General features: G+C 39.2%; 1 protein-coding gene across 1 annotated transcript; it reads right to left on the reverse strand.

The window, feature by feature from the left end:
- Window positions 1-1,471: 1,471 nt before the first annotated feature.
- IRS2 (insulin receptor substrate 2) lies at window positions 1,472-15,119 on the reverse strand. The gene is made up of 2 exons (XM_026679038.2): window positions 8,838-15,119; window positions 1,472-3,903 (listed from the first exon to the last, which is right to left on the reverse strand). Exons 1-2 carry the CDS (start codon window positions 12,190-12,192, stop codon window positions 3,899-3,901), a joined length of 3,360 nt encoding a protein of 1,119 aa, XP_026534823.2. The 5' UTR covers window positions 12,193-15,119; the 3' UTR covers window positions 1,472-3,898.
- Between the last annotated feature and the right edge of the window lie 10,884 nt (window positions 15,120-26,003).

Here is a 26,003-nt window from a genome sequence, read left to right on the forward strand (position 1 = left end):
AAGAAGGTTCTTACAAAGGTACCTGGTCACAAATGGCATCAGATATGTCTATGCTTAACTGACAATTTCAGGATATTCCTTCAGAAATTCTATCCAGAAATTCATTACATTCTGCATGTGGAAATTTTTATATTTAAATCTCTCAAACTTGGGTCAGCAACACTGGCATTTGTCTTCCTTTTTCTGTCTTCATATTTTTCTGTACTGTTTACATGTTACTGTTATACCAATTTATCGCCAATTATCCATATCTAGAAAAAAAATCACAATGCATCAATATTTATCAGGCCTTGACAAAAAAAACCCAAAACCAAAATAAAAATAGTATGAGTGATATACCTCTAGTGGCCTGGATTTTTTCCAAGGTGAATGCTTTGCTGAAGCTATTAAGCACTTACTTTGCCCTCATCTGCCAGGATTTGCAAATGATTATGATTCTTGTGTTGTGTTTACTCTAGACGTCTCACACCAAAGGCATTTGAGATACAGCTCAGTGCTTTAGAGCTGAACAATGCAATCTTAATTTCTTTATTAATTCCTACACACAGATTCCTCACAATTTGGACAATTAAGAGGGAAGGAAAAATTATTTTTCTTGTGCTGGTAATCAAGTTACATAGGTTGGGATGACTTTGGGGTAGACATGGAGTTTAATTTTATTGTCTATGGTGAGAGAAAGACAGCCACCTGCCAACTGTCCATAGCCCTTGCCAATGTTGCTGAAGACAAATTGTGAAGATATTATAGCCAATGAGAAGAGAAGAACATATCAAGGGGGGAAAAAAGATAGCTGAGTGAATGTCAGAGACCATGTTTGTGGTCTCCTTTCCTTAATCTTTCACAGAACCTACTCAGCCCAGTTTATGTTTGAAAAAACATTATTATGCAGGTCTCATTCTTAGAGATAATTGTTTTGCAGCATTTTTTTTCCTAAAGTGATCAGAACTTTCTATGGTTGGTAGAATGATGGCAGAAATGAGGGGCCCCTTTGCATACTCTAAAAAGTAAATAGTTTAGACTTAAAGTTTAATAAAACAAGATTTTACAAATGAATATTTTATTAGATCAAGGATTTCTAGTGTCAAACCCCGATATCTGGATGGAATTGATAGTGGAATTGTATCAGAGATGGTTAATGGATTAGTCAAACCCCACAATTCCTCCCATGGTCACTTTGTTTCCCTCCTTTCCATTATGGTTAATTGGATTTTATCTGAATTTTTAACTGCATGGTAATTATTTATTGTTTTAGCATTTTAATGTTTAAATGGTATTAAAATTATTTGACAGTAAGCTGCCTAGGGTTGCCTTGGCAAAATGTGTGGAACAGAAGCCTAATAATAAAAAAGCAATCAAATAAACAAGTAAACTGATAGGTACTAAATACAACTTCTCAAAATACAAGTAAAATGCATGGCTATAAATAATAAAAAGTCATTAAGATGAAAAAAACACAATTTCCAGAGATATTACTTACCCCAAGTGGTATCACTGGCAGAGGTGTTTATTTGGCAAAAAGGTTGTTGACAATAATCAAGAATTTTCCTGAATTAATGTCATGTCTACAGGGACAAAATACCTGTTTAAAAGTACTGTTCTAATAAAAGATGGTTTCCAAATCTGAAAGTATTTTCCCAAGATTAGAGTGCACATTTTCAAACAAAAGACAGAATTGATCATTTTTACTAATGGAGCTTTTGACTAGAGAAGCAGATTAAGCAAGAGGCTCAAAACATAGCAGAAAGCTATATTATACAGAACAATTTTGATTTAAAAAAAAAGAACAGGTCTTCAAGGACTTTAATGCTTCAATAAATAATATTTTATTGCATATGGCTATTAAGGATAGCAGCCAAGATCAGTAAAGACTAAAGACTAAATTTTAGTTCCATGTTTTCTCCTCCCCAGCAGCATCACTGATCATTTCTATATACATAGTGTGCATCGGAAGACACAGCAAGATAAATTAAGTGTTTTGCCTTAGCACAATGCCAAGAAATATATTTACTATATCAATGTCCGGAAACAATTATATTTCTAAAAAGAAAACACTGCTTATAACTGTTAATGTTACATAGCAAAAAATATTTAAAATTTAAGGTAAAATCAGGCAGAATGTACAAAGACCCAATATACATAGCAAAGTGTTAGCAAATTTAACATTTATACATTTTGGTTTCATATTGTAAACTAGATTAAGAATGTAACTATTTGCATATGCCTTTGTGAAATGTAAAGTATTGACAATGTCAGTATATATTCAAGCTCGTTTATTTTAGAAACTAACTAAATTGACTATTATGGTATCAGGAACTGACTTTCCCCCCCGAAGTCTTTCAGATGCAGTGCTCCATTACTTGAGGACACAATATCCAGCTATCTTTATTAATTTAATTTATGACATTCCCTCACAACTTAATGCTTTCAAGATTTCTGGATCACAATTTCCACAACCTAAGCCAGCATGGGCATTAATCAGGAATATTAGAAATTGCAGACAAAAAATTTGAAGAAATGTGGGTTACTTTTTTAAAAAAATTGATATACTCTCAACATATCCATTCTTCAACATATACTCTCCTCCCATTCCCTCAAGAACAAAAACTTTGAGTGAGTAGAGATTACATTCAGATGCATGGTTCTACAGAGCCCTCTGCCAAAATGCTCAGCATGAAAGCAGGAAAATTTTGAACTGTCTTGAGCTCAATAAAGATAGAAAGTACTGCTTCTGGTGATATTGTGTTCATTGTCTAAACACAGACAATGTTCAAGGAAAAACCTATGGTTGCTCTTAGTAATGATAACAATACATTTTTAAAAAGTCTCTTCAATCAAAAATGGATCAGAAGCAATTCACAGAGGACCATCAAAGCTCTGAATATAAGATATGTAAAAATAGCAGCCATGACACCGTTATTTTCAAAATACTGAATATGTAGGTTCTTATGAACTATCTTTAGGAGACTGACTGAAAATTTTGCCCTCTCCCCAAATATTATGCTTTTTTAAAAATGGAAATCATTATTTCTTGTTGAAGAAAAATATTCAGCTTTACTGAATAATATGTAGAATGTTGTACAAAAGTTTGCCATCTTTTTGTCATGTATTACCCTTCATTTCTAAATTTTTGTTGCAAGAAAATGAGCTAATACCAAGAATAGCTGATAAATATAAGCATACAAACAGGATAAAAGATCTCTGAAGTCTGCAGAAATTTAAAAGAAATTCTCAAACAAATGTGTCAGAGGTATAGAGTGACATCCCAATACAGTTTAATGGTACCAAGTTTTGCTGCTTCCATAGCATATCTTATATTTAGCAGAAATATAGTGATAGAAATCTAATCTCTCGTTTCATCTTGGCTTTAAGTTTTTCAGGTCCTATTTTGGGTTGCATGTAAGTAAACGAAGCAGCCAGACAGTAGCAGGGTTCTTGATAAATTCGGTAAGGCTGACAACTGTACTATGCCACTGAGAGAAAGGAAATGTCAGCCATCCCAAACCACAATACAAATCCAGTTTGACTTTTAACTGAGGTAGTGCTGTAGAGGTTTGAAAATATGCTAGTAAACACCAAATTTTACTGCTATAGCATGTGCAAGCAGAACCTCTTAACATGCTGAAGAGTTAAGTACAGTTCATTGGTACTGAAAAGGCAATGATCACAATCCATCAGCCGAGGTCCAAAGTCCTAAAAGATATCACGCTGAGTACAATTTATGCAAACAGCGGCATAGTGTTGCAAAAGATCCTGATAAATGAGAGAGGTTGCTTCTTCTCCAATAATAATTAAGAAATGTTCTGAAAGCTACATGAAGTAGGGAGAAAAATGGACCTTATAGCAGCTTAAATCTAAAATGATGACAGTTCTACCAAGTATAAGGGTGAAACTGGTTTCTTCATTCTGGAAAGGGGAAAAAAACAAATCAGTAAGTTCTAATAAAAAGTAACCAAATGCACAGGCTATCCTTATGTACTAATTTACTGTTTTTTTTTTCTTTTCTTTTTTTTAAAACAAGTTTTATTTATTACAATATTTAAAAACATTGAATGTGATGGACTTCTTTGAGATAAATTTTTGTCCTTACATCTCATATATTAATTTACTGTTTTTTTTCAATTACTGATTAATGTAGGCATGTTTACCCTCCTCATAGCTAATTTCTAAGTTCTAAGGAACCTTCTTAGGAATTCAGAGCTGCCCCAGAAATATTACCTGCACATCTAACATTAACTTAACATTACACTGCTAAATTTCCCTTCAGTATCACTGCCACAATTCTAGAACCAGGAAGAGGAGATTAGAAGAGAATTTATCCACTTCCTCTACTAAGGCTAGAATAAACATAAGTGAGCAATTATTTCAGGGAACACAAAAGACTCTTCTCTGTGTTACTTGATTTCTTTACTACATGCTATTTGGGAAAGAGAAAGTGTAGATTTATGATGCCCTTCACAGTTTTCTTCTTGTTTTACTTAGTACAGTTTTTTATTATAGGTTCAAAGGCCAATTTGACAAAGAAAAGAAATATGATAAATGTCCAAGAGAGGTAATAAAACAACAACCCATGCAAAACTGGGGACTCAAGCTCATATATTTTAGAAACTGAACTATTATGATATTCAGGGACTAGATGTCATCCATTTCCACAGTTTGTAACATAATTATGAGTATTGAGACACCAATATTATGCATAATGGCGCTCAGGAATAATTTAGAAAATATACTTGCAATGTGTAGGAAGAAAGTTGCATTTTTCAGCAACTCTTTAAAACAGCTGTATAATTTCTGAGCAGTCACCAAAGCATCATTCAGCTCTAATGAACAGACTGACTGAGAGCACCACTCATCCCATTGATATCAAGAGCATTCAGGAAGAGCAAGCAGCAAACAGGTGGGGAACACCACCATGAGCAAAAAGCTGGACTGAATGAGGTCATTTTCACAATATTTTATAATGTGTTTTCCTGTATTAAAACTTCATGCTGTGAAGTCTCCAGTGGTTGACTAGAGACATCCTGCTAGCCGGTTTAATTTACTAGCCTCCATTCCTTAAGATGGTATAAAGTACACCAGCACAAATTTAGTCTGTCAAATAACCAGATTGTGATGCACAGTGTTTACAAAAATTGAGAAAGGTGCAGTGATTGGTGGACTGTTTTGCTAATGGGGAAAGATCCACGGTTTCCTCCCCCTAATTTGGGCTGAGGCTGGGATTTGGGAAAGAGGTTGATCTGGAGGAGGAATTCCAGGAAAACAGGAGAGGCTCTCTTCCTTCCTTCCTAGATCTCCTGTTTTGTGTGTGGGGTTCTGGGGAACAGCAGTATTTATTCTCTCCCCCAAGATTCCCCACATGAATTTCTCATACCATATGAGTAGACAGAGGCTGAGCAAAGAGTCCTCCACCATCATATGACCTGTTGTAGGAAGTCAAGGAAATGACTTTGGAGAAAGAATTGAGGTGCTGTTAGAGAAACACCAGGTGCCGAGGAAATGTGCATTAGGTCCAAAGAGGCAGAAGAGTATTATAAAGAAACTCAGACTAGCCCTCCTCTCACTCCTCTGGCTGAAAGGGGGAGAAAAGGGAAGACATGGGCAGACTTGTAAGATACTGTCACTGCAGCCTTTCTCATCAAATATAGTTCTGGTCTTCCAGTGGAGATTGCTTCCTAGTCTGATCTATCTGGAAAAGCTGACACCTGCCTACACACTGTGAGGAGAATCCAGTAGATACCCCATATGTGGTGGCTGATGGTGTGTGGTCATATAGCTATTAAAGCAACATCTGCCATTGATGCAACCCAGTGGTGTGGCTACCAACAAGCAGTATGAGAGAGAGGTCTTCAGTAATTGATAGGCAGCTGAGATAGGAGTCCCCTAGCACCAATGGGTAGTTTGTGAGTTGATTACTGCTATGAGAGGTTGAAACTTCTTTCTGTTACCGTCAGAGCCATCATTATGCACATCTAGCCAGGCTGGTACTGACTGAAGGGGGAAATCCCCACGCTGTGTTGCAGGGCAATGCTGATCTTGTAACCCCTAATTATACTGATAACTATGCTGGCCACTTTGCATGTTGGTGGCTCAGATGATTACTTGCAAAGCTAGGGGACATTTCTGCTGGTTCAACAATTATTGAATCTGCTGACATGCATGCAGTAGAAAGGGGGTGGAAGTGTGCCCACCTGCCAAAGGGTCAGCGGGAGAGGGAGATTCCCCAACACCACCACCCCCGCCGCCATTTCCTCCATATTACTAGCTCAGTTACTGCCATGGCTTTGGTCAAGAGAAGATGAAAAAAACCTCAAATTCTGATTCAGCTACGGTTTTGTCTCTGGTTTGGAAAGGAGAGGAAAGGGTTGTGTAGCATTCTCTTTGATGTACCCAACCTGACATAAAGTCATTTATGAGTACTTTCAAGTTATGGTAATTTAGGAATCTATTTTACCATTGTATGAATTGCTTTAATTTCTGGCACTTTTCAATATTAGTAATCCAGTTACCTATGTAGATATACATGGTCACAATCCATAGACAAACTAGGCATAAATTGCCCATTATATAGTCCTTCCATTTTCAATGTAACATTTTATTTATATTCACAGATTTTAGGTTCTTTAAAAAGGTACACATTTTCTTGCAGCTATGAAACAAGAAATGTTTTTAATTGGGTTTTTTTTTTAAAGTATAATTAAACAAATGGTTGTAAGTTGAGGAATACCTGTGTACACCTATTTTGTATGCTCTTAGATGACAAAAGATTTTTAGATATTAAAATATTCTATATATTATTAAATTTATTTTTTAGATATTCTAGATTTATTTTTTGAGCTGAAATGAAGCAGAAAGTGCAGATCTTAAAAATGACAGTAGATAAAGATCGTTCCTCCATAGTTCTTTGATTCTTTTAAATGACAAGTGCACAGTCCTTAGTCATTTGGAAGTGACTAAAAACAGCACATCGTATAAATTAGGACTGACGAATACTAGGCAGTGGTGGGATTCAATTTTTTTTACAACCGGTTCTGTGGGTGTGGCAGGGAAGGATACTGTAAAATCTCCAGTCAGAGGTGGTATTTGCTGGTTCTCTGAACTACTCAAAATTTCTGCTACCGGTTCTCCAGAACTGGTCAGAACCTGCTGAATACCACCTCTGATACTAGGTGAATGCATTGCCTTAGTGTCTTGCTTATCTTGTAAAATACACTTGACCTTATTTGATTCAGCAAGTTCAAAGAATCAACTTGAATAGGAGCTGTGAATCAAGAGGGCATTTGGAGGAGCAAAGTAACGCCCAGCTGAGGAAAAGACAAACACACCCAAACTTGATATTACTTTATGCACTTTCAAGATCAGGGTTATTTCATCTTTTTAGCTTTTACCAACTTTGTGCTAGACAAAACATAACTGCTAATTTCTGTGAGGTACATCAAACTTACAATTCCTTCTATTGATTACTACAGTTATTCTGTTAAGTGATAGCATTTTCCGTATTATTATTTGGGATGGGTATAATTTTAAAGTTAACATCAATAGATAACACTGAAAGTGCATTTTGTATTCACTACTCCAGGTTTCCATAACAAACAATTCAAATTTATAGACCTGTTATTGTGTGGCTTTGTTAGAAATGTTGCAACGCCAACTGCTCATAAAAATTATGTAACTATTCCATAATAATTAACCACACTGAATTTAGCAAAGTATCAGGAATTACATGAACTTTACCTTTGGGAGGGAACAAAAATAATAATCATATAAGTCTTGGCTAATAAATGTACATTCAATTTACAGCAGTGGATACTTGAGGCCCATTTTTTGTCAACATCTGAATCTATTGGGTTTGTCTTTCTTTTTTTAAAGGGCCAAGGAAGAGGATTTTTAAGCAATCCTTATTAAAGTTGTTTTGATATACATTTTTGGGGTTTGTTTTACATCTCTTGTATTATATATGGCGTACATATTGTCCATTCATAGTAGGGCAAGCTGACATGTTCTTTTTTCTCCTGTGTTTTTTCTTCAGTAAAATAAATAAAAATAGTGCTACCATTCCATAACAGAGTAGAGCAATAAGAATTCCCCAGTGGGAGTAAATATACAAGAGAGAGAATAAAAGCATAACTGGTTCAAGATCTCTATAGCAAAATAAAAAGATACATGGGTAAAAATGTCAATAGCACAATTTTATTTATGTTTACTCTGAACCTAGCCAACTTGTCTCATCTCAAAAACCAAAGCAGAATAAGATCTGGTCCATTAAGACTATGGTACCTAAACTGCAAAAATCTGGACTTCTAATTCAACAGCAAAGCATTCAGCTCCCCTATTTCTGAACTTCCTCAAACACTTGTCCTGGTGCTTGGTTTGATATGGTAGCCCTATATTAGTATTTGGATAAGAGTTCTCCTGAGGATATCGCAGATGCAGTGGATTAGATTGAAAAGTTGAAAAAACATCCGGGAAGAAGGAAGTGGCAAATGAATTCTGTTCTGCTGCCAAGAAAACTTCATGGTCATGTTTATGAAATCAGTAGGAATCCAGCTCCACTGTTAAGGAAAACACCTACTTACTCTGAACGACATCCCTTTTCAGTAGGAATTAATCAACCGGAGCATCAACATGTTACTGGAGTAAGAAATAACAATGCACTAACTGAGTCTCACATATTTAAATTTGGAATACTTTCATATAACCTTAAGCTAGCATCTCCCACAAAAGTTTAGCAACATAATTTAAAATAGGCAAAGCCTTTTGATTTTATACTTTCTTTGGCTCTAATGGCTCTTTCAAAAGCTCAGTTAATTGAAAGGGAAGCAGGAGTAAGTTTGCAAACTCACCTTTCGCTAAAGATGTTTTTTTCAGAGTGTGGGCCAGAACATTTATACTGGCATAAGTACTTCCATTGATATTTCCATTGAAAGGATACCTGTCTTTGTGCTCGACCTGATCTCCAACTGCAAGATCACTGCCATCCAATGCATCAACAGCAATGTAGTTGAGGCCATTCTGGAAGCCAGCTGAGGTTTCCCGGCACATGGGGCTGCTGTTCTGTTCCTCTCCCCCCAAGCCTTCATTTTTCCTGAGGGACACATTTTCCACAGAGGCCGAATTCTGCCGCTTAGGATGGTGTGCAAAGGAAGGAGAAACAGGAGTCACTGTGGTGGTAGATAAGAAAGTTTCTGAGCTGTGCCTTCGACGCCCCTGAGGATCAGCACGAATGACTTTGGCTCCACGATTGGGATCAAAAGGACGACTAGCGAAGACAAAAGCCTCCACCTCAGGAAGGGTAAGCTGCTTCAGGCCAGGGCCGGGGCCAGTGACACAAACACTTTCTGGCTTGTGTGAGATGGGCTGTGGTGGTGCGGTGGCAGTGTTGAAAATCATCTCTGCATAGTCACCAGCTTCAGAAGTTGGGCTGGAAAGGCAAGCCATCTGCACCCCAACCTTTAAATAATGCTTGTTTAACTTCCCGGGGTTAGGGCAAGACCCTGGCAAAAGTATTTCTTCCAAAGGCCCCAGAGAGATGGCATTTGTCTGCGGACCGCCAAAACTGAGGTTCATATAACTGGAAATCCTTGAGCCGTTGTGCCCACCTAAGCCACGTTTAAGCAGAGAAGATAAACCCTCACAGGTTGGCGCCAGGGAGTAGCCAATATCAACATAATCTCCACTGGAACTCTGAGGTTCCTTTAGAAGAGGCTGTTCGTTCATGATGGGTAGCAAAAGCCCCAGAGAAGGGTGACTGGGCTGGGCATTGACTGTCTTTTGGCTGAAAGAGGTCTCCGTTTGATTGCGTTGCATGGATAAATGCACTGCAGCATTGTTGCACGGAGCAAGAAAGAATTTCCCTTTGGGAGTGCAATTCTGTCCGCCTGTCGGGGAGCTCATAAGCACGTACTGGTCACTGTCCTTTCTCTCACCGTGGGAATCTGACGGCTGTTGGCATGCATGCAACAGGCTACCCAAGTAACCAGCCTGGTTTCCAAGCCTCAGGGCACTGAAATGGTCAGTAGAGAGCATAGGTGAGTCTGAAGCAGAAGGTCCATGCAAAGGGGGCAAAGGCAAAGGGGACATACTGATGTAGTCATCGCTGGCCAATCTTTCTTCTGGACTCTCTCCAGGCAGCCTAGTTCTGGTACCCCACATATGCATGTAACCACAATCGTCTGGAGAAGTCTCCCTGTTGATTTTGTAAGAATAAGACTGTGCAATCTGCTGTGGGGCTGACTCACTGGTGGGGTGCATAGACATATAGCCATCAGGATCAGTCTGCAATGACACGACAGATGATACGCTGGGACTCATGGGCATATAGCCATCCTCCTTAGGCACACCGCAACCTAAGTGTGGCCTATCACTGCTGATGCCACCACACCCAATGTCCACATCACAATAATCCTCGGGATAAGGAGTATAGGTTGTCTTTGGTGAATATCCCGCTCTTGAAAAGGTGGCCTGCATGAGAGTGTACTCGTCGAGGGAGGCGGAGGAAATCGGAGGCGGCGGCAAGGAGCCTTGGTGTGCTGGTGTTGTCAAAGAGTAAGTGCGCTTCCTGGGAACCTTGTCCTCTCCACAAAGATATGGCTGGTGGCGAAGGGATTCCCGCTCCCTAGCAATGTAACCATCCAACTGCCAGCCAGGAGGAGTCTCGGGTGTATTGCTAGGGTGGCTTGTTGCTGAGGAAGATGAGAAAGGCGGTAGCTCTCCAGCTGGACTAGAGCCTAATTCCTCAAAAGTCATGAAGCCAGCTAGGTCACTGGGGGAACCAGAGGCAGAAGCGCTGCAACTAGATAAGCGCTGAGAGGCCAAACTTGGCTCGGGGGTCAACTTTGGTCCCAGGGAGGAAGAATGCCCTAAAGCTAGGGAGCCCCCAGAGTGGGTGGCCGCTTGCCCTCCTAGTGGGCTAAGGGCCCCTCTGATTCCAAGGCTATGTGGGATTTGCCCCGTTTCGGGGCTCAGGGGGCTGCCAGACAGCGAGTCAGCCCTAAGGCCATCACTCTCGCTGGCCGTCCGCACCCGGCTGCCGTGGCTGCTGCTACTGCTGCTGCTGCTGCTGCTGCTACTCCCTGCTACGGTCAAGATGTCAGTGCGCGATCGGCGGAGGAGGCCAGTCTGGCTGGGGGGCAGAGGCGCCAGCGGGTGATGGGCGTGATGGCGGCGCCCGGGGACTGAGATGGGCCGGCTGCACATAGACGATAGTCCCCCGCCGCCGACGCCCGCATTCACGGCGACTGTGGTGGCGGCGCCTCCGGACGAGGAGGACGAGGACTGGCTCTTGCTCCGCGGACGGAACTCTACGAGTTCCCGCAGCGCCTTCATGGCCTCCAGGATGGTCTCGTGGATGTTCTGCGCCACCACCGAGTCGTCGGCTTGCATCCAGAGCTCCCCGGGCCCTGTCGAGGCCGAGCGGCCGAGCTCCATGAAGAAAAAGCTGTCCGAGTGCCCGCAGCGGCGGATGTTCATAAGCTGCAGCGTCACGCAAGGCCGATCGCAGTTGAGCCGCACCAGTCCGACCGTGCGCGCCGCCAGGCACAGGCGGTGCACGCCCGTCAGGTTGCGGCTCTGCCCGAGTCCCTTCGGCTTCAGCGTCACCTGCCACACCTCGCGGTAGGCGGCGGGCGCAGGGGGCCTGCAGCCCGGGGGCCCGTAGCTGAAGTCCTCGCAGGAGGCCAAGTGGGACTGGTGCCGAGGAGAGCCCAGTGCCGCGGCCTGGCTCTCGTGGAGCAGCTCCGTGATCGCTTGGTACCAGGCCTCCTGCTCTGGCTCGCTTTCAGCCGCCAAGGCGAAGTACTCGTCGCGCGTGTAGAGGGCGATGAGGTGCTTGTGCTTGGCGTCGGCTCGCTTGTGGATATTGAGGCAGGCGTCGAGGACGATGGTCCGCTTGGGAGCCGTGGACTTACTCCGCCACTTCTTCTCGCTCTCGTAGTACTCCAGGCGGGCGGGCTGCGGCGGCGGCGACGCCTCCTCCCCCGCTGCCGCCCCGCCACCGGGGGCGCGAAGCACGAAGAAGCGCTTGTGGCCATGCTTCTGCTTGCGAAGGTAGCCGCACTTGCGCACGCCCGGCGGTGGCTGCTGCTGCTCCTGTTGTTGTTGCTGCTGCTGTTGCTGCTGGTTGTTGTTGTTGTTGTTGTTGTTGAGATTGGGGCCAGCCGAGGAGCTGCTGGGCGATTCCGGTACGGAGGAGGTCGCCATCCCCCCCAGGACGGGACGGGGGTTCCGCGGAGGGCGAGCCCCCGAGTTTCCGCGGCGCCCGGCACCTGTCCCCGCTCTCTCTTCTTCTGGCTCTGCTCTCTCACCCGTCAGCTCGCTCTCCTTCGCCTCTGTCCGCCCGAGAGGCTACTGCGCAGGCTCCCTCAGTTTCAGCACCACGGACGCAGCGAGTTACTTCTCGCACTTTGCGCGTCCCCGCGAAGAGCAAAACAACACGTGAACTGCCGGTTACCCCAGCAGTTACCCAGACGCTCCCGCACACGGAGGGAGGGGGGCGGGGGAGGTTGCAGGGAGATGCCGCCTCTGGCCTTTCATCTCACCGCGCTCCACATTGGGCGCCACGCCGCGTAAAAGGCAGCTTGCTCTACCAATAGCGTGGAAGACAGAACCTCCCCACCCCCCTCGAGGCCTCTGGGGTATTATTGGATTGGAGGCTGGCGTCTTTTTCCTGCCACGCCTATCAGTCCCTCCTGGTTTCCCCCCCTCCCCCACACACACACCTGTCTCTGCAACAGTATTTCCGTGCGGAGGAGCTCCTGCGCAGTGAGCTGCGTTTTCTGTCCTCGGGCAACTGCCTTGATGGTCCAAAGCCCCAAGGGCGCACCGGAGTCCTAAACGCGAGATTATTTATTTTGCAGTTTTAGACAGAGCTGCACGTGCACGCGCATACCTACTGGCCTCCATCGTGAGTTCACAGCATCGCGTGAAAGCTCTCCTAAGGACTGGAGTACTACGGGCCAAGCAAGCCCTAAATAGGAGGGAAAGAGAAGAGCAATTGGGTGTTTTCTGCTCTGGTGATGAGGAGGTGGATGCAGTAGGTTGAAAAGGACTAAGGTAGGAGAAAATAGAAGCGGAAAAAAGGAAATAGGCATCTTACAACAAATCTACTCTTGCACTGAAACTTGTCACTTAACTTCAACTGTTCCCCCTGGGACTTGTTTCAGAGGCCTGGAACCATCTGGGTGCTGCCTTCTGAACTTAGTCAGGAATCAGTGTCATTCTGAACACATGGCATCAACAACTGGTTGCAAAATTTCAGAATCCTCCCCCCACCTTTTTAAAAAAAAAAGGTGGTTGAATTGCATTGTTGGTTCATGGCTATTAAATTTATTATTACTACCGAGCAAGAATTATTTCATCCTGGGGAAAAAATCATTAACAACAAGAAAAAGAACACACAAAGACATGTGTGTATGTGATGTGTATATACCTTCAATAGACACACACACACACACATATAGCCTGCTGGTCAGTGTTGAGTCCCTTAGTTTTTTTGTTAAGGTTTTTGAAAGTGTTTTGCCATTGTCTCCTTCCTAAGGCTTAGAGAGAGAGAGAGAGTAATATATAAGGCTTATAGTAAACAAGCTTGGCTTTATGCTTAAGGCAGGATTCCTGGTTTCTAGCCTGGTGCCTTAACCACTACACCAAACTGGCTCTTTTAAAATATAACAACAGAAAATTGCCAAGGAGACTATTGGGCTGCTAAATGACAGAACGTTAAAAATATGCTAGGTAGTGCATACATAGTTAATAAAGTATTTGCTTTCAACTTTGTTGGGAAAGATATATAATCTCGGCTTATGCCTGAAATAGTTTTTTTCAGGAAGAGAAACAAAGTAACTGAAAAACATTAGTCATATAATATGAAGTTATATGCCTACTGCCAAATTAAAAATAAGAAAATCCTGAGATCGGAATTTCGGGATCAGATATTTGCCTCAGAGTTCTTAAATAATTCATTTCCAAATGTGAGATGAAAAAAAGGATTGGGAAAGGAATCTTGGGATCATCACAAACCAATGAAAAGTTGAACCTAGTACATGGTTGCTGTAAAGTAAGCTTGGACCATTAGAAAGGGAACTGAAAATAAAACAGGACTGCCTTATAAAAATCTAGAAACACACTTGGCATATTATCTACAGTTCTGGTTATTAAACTGAAAAAGAAAAGACATTGAATAATTTAAACAGTGTAAAAAAAGCACCTTCTCTCAGGATTAAGTGATTTCCTGAGTTGCCCCCTCAGAAAATCATGATTTGAGGTCTATATTATAATGTATGGTGTGAGCAGTGTGGTGGCCTAAAAATGAAGATGCTCACCTCCCATTTGGAAGGTTTAGAGTTTAATCCCAGGTAACAGCAGATGTTTCTCTCTTAGGGCGTAAAGAAAAAATATCTGCTGAGAACTCCACATAGGCGTCAGAAGGGGCATCCAGCTAGTAAATGCTTAGCTGCATTCAGTTGCCCTGACTCTACTCTGGATTAAAGGTCTAAACTCTAAAGGGTCATAAAAAGAAAGAAAAAATATGTTGTAAAAAGTAGGTAAGGTTCTCTTGTCCTAATGTTTGATATAATCCATTGCTATTAATACAAGGCTATTCAGGACTGCAACAGCAAAATCCCTTTTTACATATTTACATACATACATTTTCATTAAAAATTCAGATATATTCTTTCGTCTATGTCCATCATGTTTTCCTAAGCTAAACAAACTGAATACCCTGCCTGCCAGAGCTGAAAGCATAGAATCACTCATTCACTCAATAGAAGAATGCTTAGCAACACGTTTTGAAACAACTATACAAGCAAGCCTAATGTCTCTTGAAAAAAAAAATACAGCACAGATAAGTGATTACCTATCAGCTCAAAATCAGATCCCACAACTACCACAACTACTACCTCAACTACAATTACAACTACAACCAAAAATAACCACCAAACCACAGCCACAAACAATTACTATCCCATCAAATAATTCCACAAATAATATCCCCTTACTCATCAGAGACATCATGGAACGTGATCAGAAACGTCCAAATGCCATCTTATTTGGTCTCGAAGACACCAACGAATCAGACTACATCACCAAAGTTTGCGATATCATAAGCAACTCAAATATAACAAACATGTCCCCTGAAGATATTGAAATAATCAGAGATGGCCCTGAATACAAATACAATGACGGCTCTGTGGCCCCAAGATTTTGTAGAGTTGTTTGCAAAAATGAGTCCAGCAAACGTATATTCATTCATACAATAAACGCCATTGCAAAATCCAATCCCACCCATAAAAAATTTCACTCAAGATCAGACTTATCCATATTGCAAAGAATCCGCTCCCGTGAACTCTGCACAGAACTCAAAAACCATCTAGACAATGGAGAAAAGGACCTGTACATTGACTACCGTGCTGACTGTATCAAAACTAAGTCACACAACCCACAACTTAGCATCCAAACCCACTTCAACCAATCCACCATCACCCAAGACTAGGCATACACGCCCCCAACTACCTCAATTTCAACTACAGCTGGCCTTAAATGCAAGCTACTCAATGCAAGAAGCCTTGTGAATAAAATACCTGAATTTCTCCTCTTATTAAATATGGCTAAACTTGACATCATATTTATCTGTGAAACATGGCTCAATGCATCTCTCCCTAACTCCATTACCACAGTAAGAGACTATCATGTTTACTGATCAGATTGTGAAATCCGTAGAGGAGGTGGTGTTATCTTCTATAAAAAGTCCTTACATCTAAAAAGCATCCAAGTTACCCAGGAGCTTGCTCTTCCTGAGACCATTGTCTGTGAACTGTCCTTAAATATCACATTTTGGCTCTTACTATGTTACAGAGCCCCCGATTATGACATCGAACATGCAAACAAGCTAAATACACTACTAACATGGGCAGCATCCTGCCCACATGCTTTTTATCTTTCTTGGTGACTTCAACCTACCTCATATTAACTGGACCCTTAACGAATGTACAACTGAACCCACACATGCAACCTTCTACAATGCTGTAACAAGTCTGGGACTAGAACAACTAGTAACCAACAATACTAGACTTAATAACTGCCTCGCTCTCATCTTCTTCAATAGTTTGAATTCAATTTACAGAATACAAATTAAAGAACCCTTTTCCAACAGTGACCACAACATGATTGACTTTTGTCTCAACATACGTCCACACAAAAATCATCACGACGGAATCCCCAATTATAACTTCAAAAAAGGCAACTATGATCTTATAAACAACGATCTCTCCCTTGATTGGCAATTTCTATTCTCTGGATGCAATACTGTTGAAGACCATTACAACATATTTTTACTTGAAGTCAAAAGAGTTATCAAACTATATGTACCAATTGTTAAGCCTGGATTCCCCAACGGGTGTTAAGAAAAACAAACTAAACAGAACATGCAGCGAAGTCAGATAGGAAGACAGGTAAATGTGTGAGATAAGTTTTCTAGTTAACACGCAGTAAAAATACAGATACGCTTGTGCTATCAAAAATATTGTTTATTCCATTTAAGAATTATAGCATAGTCAAAATAACGGTCCATTAGTCATATATCAATTTCAGTCAAGTCTTGTCGGGGATATTCTATTTGCAAAGTCCGTGTTGAATAGGCAATGTCAGTTCACTTACAATAAATCAGTCCAATCTTTATCTTCTCTCCGTTGAGAAAAATCAACACTCCTTTTTCTCTCCCCGTTCCAGCAAGAACGCAGTCATCAATCCATCCAGTAATTAGGGATCAGTAAGCCAGAGAGAGAGAGCTGCAATTGCCTCGCTTCTTATATAGTGCTTTTACAACCACACCCTTAATTACATTCTTGCAGTTAAAGTTACACACACTTTAACTAACAAACCATGATACCATATTTATTATTTTTACTCAAACCAGTTAGGGTAAACAATGTTATCCCTAACATTTTCCCCTTTTGGGTAATAATAATAATATTACAATACTATAACCATTTACACCTTTAAATCATAATTGTTACAACTCTCTTTAAATTTTACAACACCTTGAGCTTTTGTAAACTGGTCTGCAATATTTTCTTCCGTCATGCAGTACTCAAGTTTAATTAGACCATTTTTAACAGATCCTCTAACATTTAAGTATCTTAAATCAGTATGCTTTGATCTAGTCTTTACAGCAATATTAGTAGCTAACTGTATAGCTGCCTCGTTGTCCTCGTACACAATAATGGAATCTTTAACAGTTATACCCATGTCTAATAATAACTGTTTGTACAGAATTAAGTCAGTGCATAGTAATGACAGACATGAAAATTCTGCTTCCATCGTTGACAAGCTAATATGCTGTTGTCTGATTGACCTCCACCCTATTAAAGTCTTACCAAATAATATAGCCATTCCAGATGTTGATTTTTTAGTGTTTATGTCAGTTGCAAAACTTGCATCTGCATAGGCACTAAGAATCAAATCACCTTTTGGCTCTAGATACAATGCATGGTGCATTGTTCCTTTAAGATATCTTAAAATTCTCTTTAATGCTTGCCAATGACATTGATGTGGATCATTATTATATCGTGCCAGCTGATTAATACTATAAGCTATATCTGGCCTTGACCAATTGCTTATATATGATAAGCTACCAATTAAAGATTGATATATGGTCTTATCAAATTTGGGACTTTGAGCATCAATTTTGCAAATTTCCTGACTCATTGGAGTCTTTGCAGGCTTACAAAGTTCCATTTTATACAATTTAATTAATTGGCAAATTTTATCCTCTTGAGATATCTTAAATCCTTTTGTGGTTTTGTTAATTGTCAATCCTAGATACTTTTTAATTTCACCTAAATGCTTTAATTTTATCCTTTTGGCTAATAATGAAATAATCTCAGTAGCTTCATTATTGGTCTTAGTAATCAAAGCAATATCATCTGTAAATAATAACAATAATGACACCTTTCCATTATTTTCTCTTTTAAACATACATGGATCTGCTAAACCAGATTTAAACCCTATATTGTTTAATTCTTTCACAATATATTGGTTCCATTCATAGCCAGATTGTTTCAATCCATATAAACTCTTCTTGAGTTTCCAACAATCATTGCTATTTACTTTATTATCATTTATACCAACTGATTTTTTCAAATATATTGTATGCTACAATGGTGCATGCAGATATGCAGTTTCTACGTCTAAATGGTTAACTATATAATTATTCTTAGCTGCCCACACTAAAGCGGCTCTTAAAGTTGTAGCCTTAAGATTTGGTGCAAATACCTCATCATAATCAAATACATTTTGATTAAATCCTTGTGCTACTAATCTAGCTTTATAAGTTACTTTCCCATTATTTCTAGTCTTTACTTTAAATATCCATTTGCACCCAATGGATTTTTCTCCTGGAGGTAATTTGGTTTCTTCATAAACCTTCATTTCCTTTAATGAATTTAACTCTTTTTCCATTGCCTTTTGCCAATTCTCCTGATCCTTAGCAGGATACATCTTAAGTTCATCTATGCTAGTAGGAACTTTATTTACTTGGCAAACAATACTTGCCTGATATCTATCAGGTGGTTTGGTTATACGCGTTGTGCGTCTAGGTATAACAGGACTTACGGGTGGACTTTCCTTTATTTCCTGTTCTTGACTATCTATCTCTTCTTGATCAATTATTTCCTCTTGATTTGATTCTATTTGCTCTTCATGGTCTTCTTCTTTAATTGGACTTTTCTTATAACTAGTCTTTTCCTTCTGCCTCTTATAGGGTTCTATAATAACATCATTATCTGAATCTTGCTCTAATTTATTCCATCCTATATGTTCTAGGAATTGTGCACTAGCACTGCAGTATACTCTAGATGTACCTGGTTCCCAGAATCTATAAGATCTATGGTTTGCTTGATATCCAACAAAAATTAATCTTTTAGCTCTATGTTGTCCTTTGTGCCTGAGTTGTGTAGGGATATGCACCCATGCTGGTGCACCAAATGTGTGAATATAACTCAAATCAGGTTTCCTACCATGCCACAGTGTGAATGGTAATTCACCTGTTGTTGAATTAACAACATTGTTTAATATGTGATTCCCACACATTATAGCTTCTCCCCACAAATTGTCAGGTAATCCAGAATCAGATAACATTGTTCTTCCAATTGATTGCAGTGTTTGGCCTCGTCTCTCTATAAATGCATTATGTTGAGGCCTATATGGTGCAGACTTTTTATGTTGAATACCTGCCATTCTAAGTCTACTCTGGAATTTATTATTTGTAAATTCCGCACCATTATCTGTTATAAGAGTTACTAATTTCTTTTTAGTTTTCCTCTCTGCAAATTTTAACCAATTAAAGAAATTTGTATACGTTTCAGTTTTTCTCTTCATTAGAAAACAGAAACCATACCTAGAATAGTGGTCCATTATGCTTAATATGTATCTAGCACCACCTACACTTGGCTTTTTAGGACCTATTATATCGGCAAATACTACCTCTAAAGGCTCTTTGGTAGTAAATCCATCAACTCTATTTGCTGGTATAACTTTGCTTTTGTTTTGATTACAAGCAGAACATTGCAAATACTTATTACAAGGTTTCAAACTGATTCCTTTAGATAGTTGAACAGTTCTCTTAATCATTTTAAAATTTAAATGACCTAACCTTCGGTGTAACAAGTGAATACATTCATTATGAGGTTTCTTATTATCATAAACCGTGTTAGCCACCTCTAAACCATTATCATTTAACACATATAAGTCACCTCTTAAAGATGCAGTAATTTTCTTACCTTCTTTTTCAATTAAACAAGTATCTCCCTTAAAGGTATCCTATGTATCCTAATCTAACCAACATTCTAACTGAAAGCAAATTAAATTTAAGTTGAGGTACATATAACATTTTTATGTTCTCCTTTATACTAGAACAATGAGCAATACCTTCACCTTTTGCTTTTAATTTCCATCCGTTTGCTAATGAGATATGCTGTGAACTCATGGACATTTTTACAAATTTTTTGTTATTATTTGTAATACAGTGGGACGCACCACTGTCAACCACCCATAAATTATTTTTTACAACTCCATTACTATACATTGCTAACTCATAATTCTTATTTCTTCTTTGATGGCTTACAGCATTCTGGCTTGCTTTCTTACAAAATCTTGCCAAATGTCCTCTCCCTCCACAATTAAAACACTTTTTAAATGCGTATGCAGTAGGAGATTCATTATTTTCCTTTTGAGGTTGCTCCCTCCTTAACTGATCTCTTTCAAGCCTTCTTCTGGCCTCTTCAATCAATCTGCCAGTGATATCAGTTAAAGTTAGACTTTCTTTAGGCAATATTTCAAGGGAAGTTATGTAGTCATCAAAACTTTCATCTAATGAAGATAGAATTATGTAGACTTGGTGTAGTTCAGAGAAAATTAACTCCTTCTCATGAAGTTCTTGAAAAATGCTTTTCATAGTATTCAAATGACTCAGCATATCACCATTCTTTTGGAGATACGTGCGGAAAAGCTTCCGTGTTAGATTTATGTGAGCACCAACGTTGTCTCAAGCCATGGTCATCCCCATCTTCAAAAAGGGAGACCCCAGCCTAGTTGAAAATTACAGACCAATCTCTTTATGCTGCGTCACCCGTAAAGTCATGGAATCAATTATTAACCAATCCATTATCCTCCACTTAGAAACAAACAACCTACTCTCTAATAAACAATTTGGTTTCAGAAAAATACTATCCTGTAATCTGCAACTTTTATACTGCAGAAACATATGGACTACACAACTCGATCAGGGCAAAGCAATAGACGCAATCTACATAGACTTCTGTAAAGCCTTTGATTCAGTGGTACGCAACAAACTATTCCTAAAACTAAAATCTTATGGTATCTCTGGACACCTGCATAACTGGATAGAAGCATTCCTGTCAAACAGACAACAAATGGTCAAAATTGGGAGCGTCCTATCAACTTCTGTACCTGTCAACAGTGATGTCCCCCAGGGCAGTATTCTAAGACCAACTCTCTTCATACTCTACACAAATGATCTCTGTGATCATATTAAGAGTAACTGCATTCTGTTTGCTGATGATGTAAAGCTATTAAACACCACAGGCAATACTGCTACCCTTCAAAAAGACCCCGACTATGTATCAGAATGGTCAAACAAATGGCAACTTCAAATCTCAACAAATAAATGCTCTGTCTTACATATTGGCAAAAAAAATCAGAAAATAAAATACAAGCTGAATAGTCAAGACCTTGTTGATGATCCAAACTCTGTCAAGAACCTTGGAGTTCTCATCTCTAATGATCTAAATGCTAGAGCCCACTGTAACTACATAGCGAAGAAGGCATTAAGAGTTGTTAACCTAATTCTACGTAGGTTTTCTCTGGTAATATCACACTACTAATGAGAGCATACAAAACATTTGCTAGACCAATACTTGAATACAGCTCATCAGTCTGGAACCCACATTACATATCTGATATTAACACAGTTGAGAAAGTCCAGAAATATTTCACAAGAAGAGTTCTCCACTCCTCTACTCGTTGCAGGATACCTTATGCCACCAGACTTGAAATTCTAGACCTAGAAAACCTAGAACTATGCCACCTTTGGTCCGATCTAAGTATAATACATAAAATTATATATTGCAATGTCCTACCAGTCAATGAATACTTCAGCTTCAACCAAAACAATACAAGAGCAAACAATAGATACAAACTCAAGGTTAATCGCACCAAACTTGATTGCAGAAAATACGACTTCAGCAACAGAGTGGTCAATGTCTGGAATACTCTACCTGACTCTGTGGTTTCTTCCCCAAACCCCCAAAACTTTAACCTTAGACTGTCTACTATTGACCTCACCCCTTTCCTAAAAGATCTGTAGGGGGCATGTATAAGCGCACCAACGTGCCTACCATCCCTGTCCTATTGTTTCTTTTTTATTTTTTTTATATGTATCCATTTCATGTATCCATAACTATGTTTATACTTATACCTGTTATCTTATAATTGCTTGACAAAATAAATAAATAAATAAAATAAATAAATATGCTTGGAAAGAAGTTTACACTATGAGATTTGTGAGCATCAGATGAGAAGGCTCCTATAATGTCATTCTTCATGGATTGTCTTCTTCACATAATTTAAAATCAAAGATCTTCCACTGAAACAGGGAAGAACTGTGTAGTATTTCTAATTTGAAAGAGCCAGTGCTGATGCAATGACTAAAATGTTGGGCTAGGACAGGGTGGGGAAGGTGAGATTCAGGGAGATCCAGACTCTGCCATAAAATGTCACTAATGGATAACATTGAGGCAGTCACTCTCTGTCAGCCCAACAATCACAGGATTGTTACCAGAATAAGATGAAGATAGATACTATGATTTTTTTTTAGAATTAAAACTTTGTAATTTTTATTTTAATAGTAAAATGAAATAATAGTTTCACTCCCATCCTCCAGTATGATCCAAATTCAGGAATCATGGAAGATGAGGTAAGGTTAAAACTTTGTAGGTCAACATGGCAGATCATGTAACTCTAAAAGCTGTGGAATAAAAGTTTAACTGAGGATTGATGAGGACTTTAAATTTTTGTTTAAAAGTTGACCTGCTCCTTATGAGGCTTGGCCCTTTCAATTTAGGTAAATCCTCTCCATATTTTTGGGAAGAAGAAAATACTGCAGAGAAAGATATCTCAAAATATTGATATCAACAACGCAAAAGAGCTGTTGAATCAGACTTACAGATAGGAGCACAAAGGAGAAAAGTGCTCAAGTTGCGATTTGGTTACATTATCCTATGCAGCATTGGTATCATAATATACTATTCTAAGCTAAGGTACCACAGAGGGTTTGCTCTTGTGCCTTTTAATGCTTTTCTTTCAGGAACATTGCTAATGTGAGATACTGCCCACGTGATGAAGTGTGCATAAACAGCCCTTTTAAAAAAACAAATGTTCTTATTGGGACATCCATAGTGCTATAAAAAAACTCCCATTTCAAAAATTCCAGGTGCTCTGGATGAATTCTATGTATGCTATCTACTTGCAGATACACTCTGAAATTTGGTGGCAGGTTACTTAGTTCATCTTACTGTATTTTTCCTGTTTTTTTTTTAATACCTTACAAGTTTAGATATGAAATAGTATAAAAATCATGTCAGAATATTAATTGAATTTGAAAAATGCAATAAAGAGATGGTTTGGAATCAAATTAATTTGATTGTGGAAGTATCAGAGAAAACATTATAGTCTGGAGAGTCTCCAAGAGTATGTACCAATGTCTCTATTATGAGTGGAATAAAAGTAACATTTTAACATTTAAGACTGAGCATGAATGAAACATGATAGGTGAGTCTGCTATAAGAATAATCAGGTTGAGATTTCTAGATATAATTTATACTAAGACATGCAGATGCTGGAAGAATTTATGACACTAGTTAAATAATGTCTTGTGAACATGCTACACCTCAAATAATGGAGACAAATGTTATTACAAATGAATGGCGAAATGCAAGTATATTAAGTTAAGAACAAACTACTGTGATAGCAATAATCACCCAGTGAGTTAAAAAGTAACAGTAAGTAGGGCAACAAAATTGTCCTGCAATAAGAAGCAACACTCCAACACTTTGACAACCTGATGTTGGAATGTAAAAGAAAAGTATCTGGAATAAAACAAGTGTCACAATTCATCTGTTAAAATACTGAAGTTTGCTGATTGGTCTCATTCAAGACAACGATGAATCTGCATACAGACAGGAGGTTATACAACTTGCCTCATGGTGTAACCGGAACAATCTGGAACTGAACACACTCAAAACTGTAGAAATGGTGGTAGACTTTAGAAGAAACCCTCCCATACTACCACCTCTTACAATACTAGACAACACAGTATCAACAGTAGAGACCTTCAAATTTCTAGGTTCTACTATATCACATGACCTAAAATGGACACCTAACATCAAAAAGGTCATCAAAAAAGCACAACAAAGAATGTTCTTTCTGCGCCAACTCAGAACTGCCCAAGGAGCTGCTGATACAGTTCTACAGAGGAATGATTGAGTCTATCATCTGCACCTCTATAACTGTCTGGTTTGGTTCTGCAACCCACAGGACAGACATGGACTTCAGAGGATAATTAGGACTGCAGTAAAAACAATTACTACCCACCTGCCTTCAATTGAGGACCTGTATACTGCACGAGTCAAAAAGAGGGCTGTGAAAATATTTACAGACCCCTCACATCCCAGACATAAACTGTTTCAACTCCTTCCCTCAAAATGACGCTATAGAGCACTGCACACCAGAACAACTAGACACAAGAACAGTTTTCCCCCCGAAAGCCATCACTCTGCTAAACAAATAATTCCCTCAACACTGTTCAACTATTTACAAAGTGTGCACTACTATTACTGTTAATCTTTTCATCACTCCTTATCACCCATCCCCTCCCACTTGTGATTGTAGGACTGTAGCTTTGTCGCTTATATCCTTATGATTTATATTGACTGTTTCCTAATATGATTTGATTGTTGATTGTACCCTATGACTATCATTAAGTGTTGTACGTTATTCTTGATTCTTAACGAATGTATCTTTATGTATATTGAGAGTATTTATACCAAGACAAATTCCTTGTGTGTCCAATCACACTTGGGCAACAAAATATTCTATCATTCTGTCTATCTATCACATCTGATGGAGTAATAGTCAGGAAATAGACTTTATAACTTCTGAGATTTCAATAACTTCTCCATTTCTAGAGAACACAAGTAAAGGATTGTGCTAGATCTGACCAAAGACTTAAGTAGTTTGTTGTGATGATTAAGGTTCTGGACTAAAAAAAATGGGAGACTGTGAGTTTAGTCCTTCCTTAGACATGAAAAATGATTGGATTATCCACTCTTTCACTCTCAATTCAACCTGCTGGATTATTCTTCTGGCAAGAAGAAGAGTTCTTTGTTTGTTGTCCCAAGATGTACAAATAAAGCAGAATACAAATCTAATAAATTTCCCTCCTTCAGTGGCTAACCAGATGCCTCTTGAAAAAAACACTTTCCTAATTGTGTGTATCAGCAATTGTGTCAGCCTTCAAGATTTTCTCCCTTTGCTTTGCATCTTTCGGCTGTCATAAGTAACGGGGGGAGGAGGGGGAGAATGGTTATGGGAAGTGAGCTGGAGGTGTTACAAACCAGAACTGTATAAACTGTACATTCTTGCTTAGGTTTCTATCCTATGCTATGCGCAGCTGCAACTCTTTATCAAACTATGTCAAGGTCAACGGACAGAAGCCTCATCACTACCTGGAGATGCCCACATGATGATATACACAACTTTTAATTGGATGAACCAATAGAACTATTGGGGGTGGGAATGTTGCCATTACTTTGTATATGTGATTTACGCGCCCATTTTCTCAGATTCAGAATTCTTTTGTTGCTACCGCTTGATTTCCAGTAAAAGATATCTTTTCTCTGATTAAAGGAGTCTAAGTATTTCTTTCTTGGATTTTGAATGGAGCACCAGCTGACAAATTGATACTGAGAAATATAATGTAGCAGTATTCATCTAACAGCAATTTGTTAATCCTGAACCATGGTTTCCTGCATTTGTCTAGAATTCACATAATATATTAAACTAGGATGTAATACAGATTAATAATATATGGTTCGCCATATGAAGGAATTCAGCCATTGGCTTAGTGTTTTGTGTGAATGAAGTTATAGTTGTCAGAGTGCAAGAACTGACAATGACATTCTCAGCATTGGAGTTGCTAATGATTAGTTTCCTTTATTGTTCTTCACCTATAGACAGAATCTTGCCAGACTAAAGCAACTATTTGCATAACGAATACTTTGAGAATAGCTAGGGTGTAGTTGTTGTTTTTTAAACAAATTTTATTGATTTTTTAAAGACAAACAAAACATAGGACATAAAAGCATAAAACCTCCTTTCTAAAAATTACTTATAAGTTTTAACAAGGCAAATAAAACATTATTTTTTACAGCATAGTTCCA

The sequence above is a fragment of the Notechis scutatus genome, chromosome 1 (assembly GCF_049901735.1).
Source record: "Notechis scutatus isolate UNSWTSFEM ecotype Mainland chromosome 1, rNotScu1.2, whole genome shotgun sequence".
Classification (NCBI taxonomy): Eukaryota; Metazoa; Chordata; class Lepidosauria; order Squamata; family Elapidae; genus Notechis; species Notechis scutatus.

Coding starts and splice junctions, on each gene's coding strand:
- IRS2 (XM_026679038.2), bottom strand. CDS start 12,192: ATGGCGACCTCCTCCGTACCGGAATCGCCCAGCAGCTCCTCGGCTGGC.